Source organism: Petaurus breviceps, unplaced genomic scaffold, assembly GCF_028583685.1.
Source record: "Petaurus breviceps papuanus isolate PSGF00001 unplaced genomic scaffold, PetGlider_PUasm1.0 188, whole genome shotgun sequence".
NCBI lineage: Eukaryota > Metazoa > Chordata > Mammalia > Diprotodontia > Petauridae > Petaurus > Petaurus breviceps.
In genome coordinates, this window is record NW_027185804.1 from 22,404,416 (window position 1) to 22,413,799 (window position 9,384).

Here is a 9,384-nt window from a genome sequence, read left to right on the forward strand (position 1 = left end):
CAAAAAGGGTCCATGATGCCTCATCAGGAGGAATGCTGGAGATGTAGTGATGAGGTATGGGCTCTAGGAACCCCCTAGAGCTCTCCTTGAGTCCTTGAGGTACAGGCTCTGGGAACCTCCCTTAGACTCTTGATTAAATCATCCCATTTGATGAGGTAAGTCTCTTACTAGACTTCCGACCCTTGAACTGGCCTAGCCCACCATTGTTTGTGGTCTCCAGGTGGCTTCCCACCCTTAATCATTCATTGACCTCATTAACTCCTCCTGAAGACCCTCCCCAAACTCCTCCTCTAGACCACCCCTAGATTCCTCTCACTACCTTCTGTATATAAGACCCCATCTTATATCCATTTGTGGGATAGCGCTATAGAATAGGGAGAGCACCACAGAATGACCTAGCACAGACTTACTCTGTGTCTAATGCAAGCGAACTTTTAATAAATTTTACTTTTCTTTGGCTGAGAAGACTCAAGTCAAATTTATTTGGCAGGAACCGATGTGTTGGTGTTTTGGGGTCTCCAGAGCCTTAACCCTCTTAGTGGGTAACCTCTTCAGTAGTTTGGTTAAACATTTAATAAAATGTTTCAATAAATTCTTATGGAAAAGATAGAGAAATGTTGGTTAGATGGTTGGTTGTACAATTAGATGGATTTTAATTGATTGAATGACTATCTACAGAGTTATCAATGATCCCTGTCAACTTGCAAGGAGCTTTCCAATGCAGCACCCCGGAGAGTTATGCTTTTTATGTTTGATATTTTTATCAATGACTGGTTATCAGTTTTTAAGATGACAGAAAACTAGAAGGGATAAGTTACTTTGCTAAGCAGTACAAGGTTTTGTTTTGGGGGTTGTTGGGGGGGGGTTTTGCTTTTTTTTTTTTAGAGGAGCAACTGGGGTTAAGTGACTTGCCCAAGGTCACACAGCTAGTAAGTGTCTGAAGCCGGATTTGAACTCAGGTCCTCCTGACTCCAGGGCTGGTGCTCTATTCACTGCACCACCTAGCCACCCCAAGCAGTACAAGTTTTAATACATATTTTAGGTTTTCTTACTGTTTACATTTTGTTAATAGGACTTATTATACTTCTTGTCAGTTTTTCTTACTCTGGAATAATGTTTAAAATCTAAAATATGATTTCTTTAGAAAACTGAAAAATATCCTTAGTAGCCACCTCATTTTCTGAGTTTACTTTCTTGGAAAGCCATTGTTCCTCACTGAGATTTTTCAACAACTTGGATGCTTTAATTGGTTTTTCATTGGTGTCCAATTTACTTAAGTCAGGATGTTTTGATTAGAAATGGTGATGAAGATTTCATTCTTTTGGAATGGCTATTACTTCTCAGCAAACAAGGCACAATATTTTGTCTCTCATGTACGTAAGCAAGTATCTATTTGTCCACACTGGATTAAACACTCTGTGCTCTGATTTGATCTTCTGTTTCTTTTTATCACCCATTTTACAAAGTCACCCCCAAAACTTTAATGTCAGAAGTAAAAAATCTCTACAGCAACTGCTCACATACAAAGAAATACTGAACTGAGTGTCTGACCTTGGAGAGAGTGCCAGACTCTCATGTAACTTGGAGGGAAGCTGAACAACTAGGGAGGGGAAGAAGCTCTCAAGTTGTTTTAAGATGTCAGCTGTGTTGGTCAGTGGCTGCACTCACTTTGTCCCTGTTCAACACCAGTAATGACCAAGAACACAGTGAAAAGATACAACTCTCTCTCTTCTCAGACTAGAAACAGACTGATGATGGTTGGTTTCCAAGGGTCATGTGACAAATAGGAAAGAGAACACAGTGGCAACCCACCCACCAAGTTACATGACAGGCATATTAGTGAGTAGTGCAAGGTGGGTTAAGAGGGACATGGACAAAGCACTTGTTATATCTTTTCTTTTTTTCTTTTTTAATTATTATTTTTTTTTAGTTCAACATTCATTTCCACAAGATTTTGAGTTACACATTTTCTCCCTGTCTCTCCCTTACCCCCCAACCCTAATATGGCAAGCATACTGAATACCCCTTCCCCCAATCTGCCCTCTCTTTTATCCCCCCCCTTACTTTCTTGTAGGGCAAGATGGATTTCTATACCCCACTGCCTGTATATCTTATTTCCCAGTTGCATGTAAAAACAATTTTTAACATTTGTTTTTAAAACTTTGAGTTCCAGATTCTCTCACTTCTTCCCTCCTCACCCATCCCCACTGGGAAGACAAGCAATTCAATATAGGTTATACGTGTGTAGTTACGCAAAACATTTCCATAATAGTCATGTTGTGAAAGACTAACTATATTTCCCTCCATCCTTTCTCACCTCCCATTTATTCTATTTTCTCCTTTGACCCTATCCCTTTTCAAAAGTGTTTGCTTCTAACTACCCTCTCCCCTAATCTGCCCTCCTTTCTATCATCCTCCCTGTTATCCCCTTCCCCCTTACTTTCCTGTAGGGTAAGATACCCAGTCAAGTGTGAATGTTATTCCCTCCTCAAGCCAAATCCAGTGATGGTAAGGTTGACTTATTCCCTTTCACCTTCCTGTTCTTCTTCTCCATTGTAACAGCTTTCTTTTGCCTCTTTTATGTGAAATAATTTACCCAATTCTATCTCTCCCTTTCTCCTCCCAATATATTTCTCTCTCACCTCTTAATTTTATTTTTTTAGACATCATCCCTTCAGATTCAACTCATCCTGTGCCATCAGTCTATGTATACATGTGCGCGCACACACATATCACCTATACATACATATATGTATGTATACATACATATGTGTATGCATACATATTCCCTTCATATGTATGTTTACATACATATTCCCTTCATACTGAGAAAAGTCTCATGAGTTATAAATATCGTCTTTCAATGTAGGAATGTAAATAGTTCAACTTGAATAAGTTCCTTATGATTTCTCCTTCCTGTTTACCTTTCCATGCTTCTCTTGCTTCTTGTATTTGAAAGTCAAATTTTCTGTTCAGCTCTGGTCTTTTCATCAAGAATGCTTGAAAGTCCTCTATTTCATTGAATACCCATATTTTCCCCATATTATACTCAGTTTTGCTGGGTAGGTGATTCTTGGTTTTAATCCTAGCTCTTTTGACCTCCAGGAAATCATCCAAGCCCTTCAATCCTTTAATGTAGGAGCTGCTAGATCTTGTGTTATCCTGATTGTGTTTCCAAAATACTCCAATTGTTTCTTCCTAGCTACTTGTAATATTTTCTCCTTGACCTGGGAACTCTGGAATTTGGATATAATATTCCTAGGAGTTTTCTTTTGGGGATCTTTTTAAAGAGGCGATTGATGACTTCTTTCAATTTCTATTTTTCCCTCTAGTTCTAGAATATCTGGGCAGTTTTCCTTGATAATTTCTTGAAAAATGATGTCTAGGTTCTTTTTTGATCATGGCTTTCAGGTAGTTCAATAACTTTAAAATTATATCTCCTGCATCTATTTTCCAGGTCAGTGGTTTTTCCAATGAGATATTTCACATTGCCTTCTACTTTTTTCATTGGTTTGGATCTGTTTAATAGTAACTTGATTTCTCATAAAGTCATTAGCTTCCATTTGCTCCAGTCTAATTCTGAAGGAATGATTCTCTTCAGTGAGCTTTTGAAATTCCTTTTCCATCTGGCAAATTCAGCTTTTTAAGGCTTTCTTCTCCTCATTGGCTTTTTGGGCCTCTTTTGCCATTTGAGTTAATCTATTTTTAAGGTGTATTTTCTTCAGTATTTTTGGGGGTCTCCTTTAGCAGACTGTTGACTAGCCTTTCATGATTTTCTTGCATCATTCTCATTTCTCTTCCCAATATTTCCTCTATTTCTCTTACTTGATTTTCAAAATCCTTCTTGAGCTCCTCCATGGCCTGCAACCAATTCATATTTTTCTTGGAGGCTTTTTTGCAGGGGTTTTGACTTTGCTCTCTTCTTCTGGTTCCATATTTTAATCTTTTTTGTCACCAAAAAAAATGATTCTATAGTTTGATTTCACTTCCTCTGTTTGCTCATCTTGCCAGTCAATCACTTGACTTTTGAGCTCTTTGTCACAATAGAAATCTGCTTCTAGAGCAGAGAGTACTATGTCCCAAATTTCTGGGGTTTTGTGCAGCTGTTGTCAGAGGTTCTTCTAAGTACCTGCCCCAGAACTGTGAGGAGGACTCCCTCTCCACAGCCTCAACAAGCTCTTCCATGCTAGTGCTCCTCACCCCAGGACCACCACCCAAGACTGAGACCCAGATCCAAGCAGGGCAAAGCAAGAGAATCCTGCCTCAACACCAGCAGAGAGATTCCTGCAAATGCCCTCTGGTCAGCCACTTGTTCCCCCCACAATCTGTGGGTCTAGAGCTTTGAAAGCATACACAGTGGCAGCTGCTGCCCCCTCTGCCACCCTGGAGACAGGGGCCAGATCATGCTTTTTTCTCACCCAGTTCCAACAGAGTTCCCCCACTGACCTTTTACTTTGTCTTTGGTGTTTGTGGGTTGAGAAGACTGGAAACTGCCACAGCTGCCAGTGATTCACACTCCTGAAGTCTACTCCAGCAGGTCTGTGGTGCCAGGTCTAGGCTGGTACAACTCACACAGGACTGTGCTCCACTCCCAGTCCCAGTGCGATAGACCCTTTCTGTCAGCCTGCCAGGCTACCTTCAGCTGGAGATTTGTTTCTCTCTCTCACTTTGTGAGTTCCGTAGCACTAAAATTTGTTTAGAGTCATTTTTTACAGGTATTGGAGGTGGTTGGAGCACCAGCTCAAGCAAGTTCCTGCTTTTACTCTGCCATCTTGGCTCTACCCCCCCCCCTTACATCCTTTCTTTCTTTTACATCCTCTACATTTTTTAATGCTACCCAAAATCCTTTGGTGGACCACAAGCAACTTGCAGGTCATATACTGTGTAGGCCTCAATAAGGATTGAGAAAGTTTTCCTGTAGAAGTTGGGATTTTAGCTGGGACCTGAAGAAAGCAGGGAAAGTCAGTTGGAAGAGATGAGGAGGGAGACTATTCCTTTAATGGGGAGCAGTCAGTGAAAATGTCCAAGCAGATAAGGCATCTTATTGATGTAATATCAAGGAAGCTAGTGCCAGTGGCTCACAGAATATGTTGTGAGGGAGGGGGAGGGAGAGGTAGAAGGAGAGGAGATGGCCCATGACCTCCTGAGGTGATCATTTCACTTTTGGAGAGCTCTAATTATTAGGACATTTTTCTTATACGAAACCTAAATTTGCCTCTTGGCAACTTCTAACCATTACTCCTAGTACTGCCCTCTATAGTCAGAACAAATCTAATCCCTCTTCAAGTGGCAAAATCCTAATCTGAAGATATCAAATATGTTTCTTCAAGTCTTCTCCAGGTTAAACATCCTCAAGGCCCTATACCAATCCTCATGCTCTCTTCTTAATAATCTCTAGCTTATAAATGTCCTTTCATAAATACGTCACCAAGAACTGAACACAACACATCAAATATAGTCTGACTAGGGCAGAATACAACAGGATTAGTACCTCTTTAATCCTGCAAGCCATGCTTTTTTTTTTAAATGCAATGTAATGCAGCAAGATTTTACTAGCTTTTTTGCCAGCCAAATTACACATTTGTGTAATCTGACTTCACCTTGGATCAGACCCTTTCGGGAGCACTGAAAAAACACAATACTCACAAAGGAACCTCACAACCCCCCCCCCAAAAAAAGAGCCTAGAAATCCTATTTTCAAGAAATCTCAAAACTCCCCACATATCTTAGAATCAGAAGCTAAAGTGGAAATACAGAGAATCCACCAGTCACCTCCTAAAAGAAATACTGAAATGAAAATTTCCAGGAGCATTATATTTTTTTGTTTTGCATTTTAAATTTTGTTTTAGCTACTTTTTCCTCTATTTGGGTGTGGTGAAGTAGTCTGGACAGACCTTGGCAAGCATCAAGGCAAGCATGAGCCAAGAAGAACAGTGCAATTTTTAGTTGTGAGTGTAGATGTCACACATGTATAATTGTTACACAAAAGATTGTTAACTCAGGGATCATTTAACAACCAGGATGACGGTGTCATGGGAATTTTTGTGGACTCTTCATATGGAAGGGGAAGATATTTGAGAATTTCAAAGCAACTAGCATTTATTAAGCCCCTCTTATGTACAAGGTACTAGGCCGTGGAGAACTAATGACAAAAAAGTCTCTGACCTCAGGAAGCTTACATTCTATGAAACAGGGGAGAAGTATAGGGGGAGAGAATATAACATATAAATAAAATGATAAATATATACATAATTATTTGAAGAAAGAAAGAGCAGCATCACTAGGGAAAACTTTCTATAGCAGACAGTATTAAGGGATAAGGGAAGATTCTGAGAGGTAGTAGATGGAAGAAGGGAGTATGTCCTAAGGATACTAGTCTGGACAAAAGCACAAAGGCAACAGACAGAATCCTGAGTCAGAGGATAGTAAATTTTGCTGGAATGCAGAGTGTTCAAAGGGAAATCATGTGAAATAAACTTAGAAAAGGAAGAACATGAAACTAGGAATCTAATGTGATAGGTAGTTTGTTATTAAAAGAACAAGGGATCCATAGGGCACACTGGGGGGGAAACTTGATTGGGTTATAGACAGAGGTGAAACAAGAATGCCATAGATGAGGAGGAGGGAGCAGAGGGTGGCAGTATAGGAAGGGAGGAGCCTCTGCCTATGCAGCCTGGGACTCTGAATATAGAACAAGAGTGTCAAATCCTTCACAGGAGCAATGAGACTGCTGATTTGATTATCATTCGTACTAGAGTAAGAAGCAAAAGTGTTAATGGTAATGGGGGTTGAGCTATGGACAATGGTAGGACAGATTGAAAATCCCTGGTCCCTGCCCAGGGACTAGTGACCAGACAGTCAAAGACAGGTATTGCAGTCTGGAAGGACCCAAGTCTAGGGCCTGGATAGCCAGGGAGGGGTGAGGTATGGTTCACTTACTCCTAATTCAATCTTCAGCCATGGCAACTCTGCCCCAGGGTCAGTTCTAATGCTGAGCTAAGTACAGATTGTGTATGGGCAACCCATTGGGCTAGATTACACAGAGCTAAATACATATTTCTTGATCAGATGAATAATGAGCTAGACTGTGTCATTTTTTGTATCTCCAGCACTTAACACAACATCTGGTACAATCGCATATACTTAATACTTATTGAATGAATTGCTTTTTAGATCAAAAATATACTCTCTTGGTTTGGCTAATTTTAGAATCCTTTCACATACTAGTAGGTCCCAGCCTACTTTTCCAAACTATCATACATCATTCTCCTTCCCTCCCTTTGTGGTCCAGCCAAACCGCCCTTCTTGCGGTTTGTGTTTGTCGCACACAGCCCATCTCTGTGTCTTTGCATTGCTTGGGATACCCTCTTGCTGAGATGCCTTTACCTCGTAGACCCCCTTGCTTTCTTCAAAACTCATCTCAAGCACTACCTTCTCCATTCAATCTTTCCTGATCTTCCTAGTGGCTAGCGCCCTCCTGACCAAAATTAACTTTGTAGCTTACTTTGCATATATTTTGTATATTCACTTAGATATGTCCATGTTGCCACCTCTCCTAGAACATAAGCTCCTTGAGAAGCTGTTTCATTCTTGCCTTTGTGCCTCCAGTGCCTGGCAAGGTTCCTAGCACATAACAGTGTTTAGCAGATGCTGCATTTGGGAAGTTGCTCATACAGTCAATGATCCCAAGGTGATCCCTGAAACAAGAAGCCATCTTTGAATATCTACATTCTTCTCATAGCACCAGAGAGCAACAAGTCATGGCATACCGGCATCTCTGATGAATCAGAATTCTGGGTGACACAAAGGTCAATAGAAAGACATATGGTGGGAGTAAGGAGTCTGCTACATATTATCAGAGATGACTTATATAGTAGAATAAAAGAAATTACTCAGGAAATATCTGATGAGAAAAGGAAGTGGCTAGTTATATAGGGAGAGTGAGGAGTAACAAATAGTCCAGGCACTGCATAGACATGCTGGTAAAGGTAAAAGACCTAGATGCGGATATATGCATAGTGGGCAGATACCATGTGGAAGTTCAGTGGAAACACAGGGACAAGAGTCACCCTGAATGAAAAAGCATCAGTTGGCTTCAGTCTTTACCTTTAGAGAAATGCCCACACTGGAAAAGACCACTGATTCATTAAAGCATTATATTAGGACTAATATTTTAGGGAAATAATTTCTGGAATATTTAAAGGGAAATAAAAGATATGATCAAAATCAAATACTTTCTTTAAAATAATCATAACAACTAAAAAGTGCTCACCCTTCTCATGCGTAATTCTTCTAATGCCTCTAACAAACTTGTTTTGAATTCTAATATCTGGATAGAAAACAGTGGTTCTGAAGCACTTTGAAGTGAATAGGAAGTTGATTCAGTCTTAAAGTCTTTATCCATAATAAAATTTGGTTCCTGCAATATAAAAGTTAAAAAAAAGATTAAATACTAGTGTGTTACATGAAGCACAATTATAGTAAAAACCTCTATTTGTACTCATTTCGACTTCTATGCCTCAGACATAAGAAATAGCATGGTACAATGAATAATAATAGCTGGCTAGTAGCTAGGTGATATTTCCTCGTTTGATCCTCACAATAACTCTGTGAAGTGCATGCTAGTATTATCTCATCTTACAGATGAGGAAATTGGGGCTGACAAATGTCAAGTGATTTGCACAGGGTCACATAGCTAATCAAGTTGTCTGAGACAATATTTGAACTCAAGTCTTTTTGACCCCCCAGTCCAGCATGCTACCCACTACACTACCTCGCTTCCTCTAGAAAATGGAGAGCTGAACTCAAGAGTCCTCAAAACCCAGGTTCAAATAGTGCTCTCACCTCTCAATACTCCAGGCACTGGGACCCTGAGGGCCCAAGGCATTCAGTTGCCCATCAGTCACCAATCTTCATTGGGAGAAAGAGCTCACAGGATCCCAGCTCTCAAGCTGGAAGGGACCTCAGAGCCATCTATCCTAACCTCCTTGTTTGAGAGATGAGGAAACTGAGGCCAGAGAAGTGACATGAATGGCTTGCCCAAGATCACATAGGTAAATAAACAGCAGAATCAGGATTTTACTTAATTCAGGTCCTCTGAGTGTAAACCCAGAGCCCTTTCTATCGGGTCACTTTGGCCCCAAATGCCAAACACTGCCACAACCATGTTTAAACTCAGAGCTGCCAGTGTATGCTGTCACACACAGTACACCAACCTCTGTCCTACAAAATAGTCTTCCCTATACTGACTGAATCTCGAATCCAGTATTGTTTCTAAAATGCCCTTGAGCAAGACATAAAATGCAGACTGCTGAAATACTCCAGACTTCCCCTCTACTTAACCAAATCCTACCTATTCTTCAGAGTCCTGCTCAATTCCTAATT

The 9,384-nt window shown here is 40.4% G+C and overlaps 1 protein-coding gene across 1 annotated transcript in view; it reads right to left on the minus strand.

The window, feature by feature from the left end:
- CCDC73 (coiled-coil domain containing 73) overlaps nt 1-8,404 on the minus strand; it is a 143,511-nt gene extending 135,107 nt beyond the window's left edge. Inside the window, exon 1 of the mRNA XM_069091365.1 lies at nt 8,273-8,404. Coding sequence (XP_068947466.1) covers nt 8,273-8,404 — 132 coding nt within the window. The remainder of the gene's footprint in view (nt 1-8,272) is intronic.
- Between the last annotated feature and the right edge of the window lie 980 nt (nt 8,405-9,384).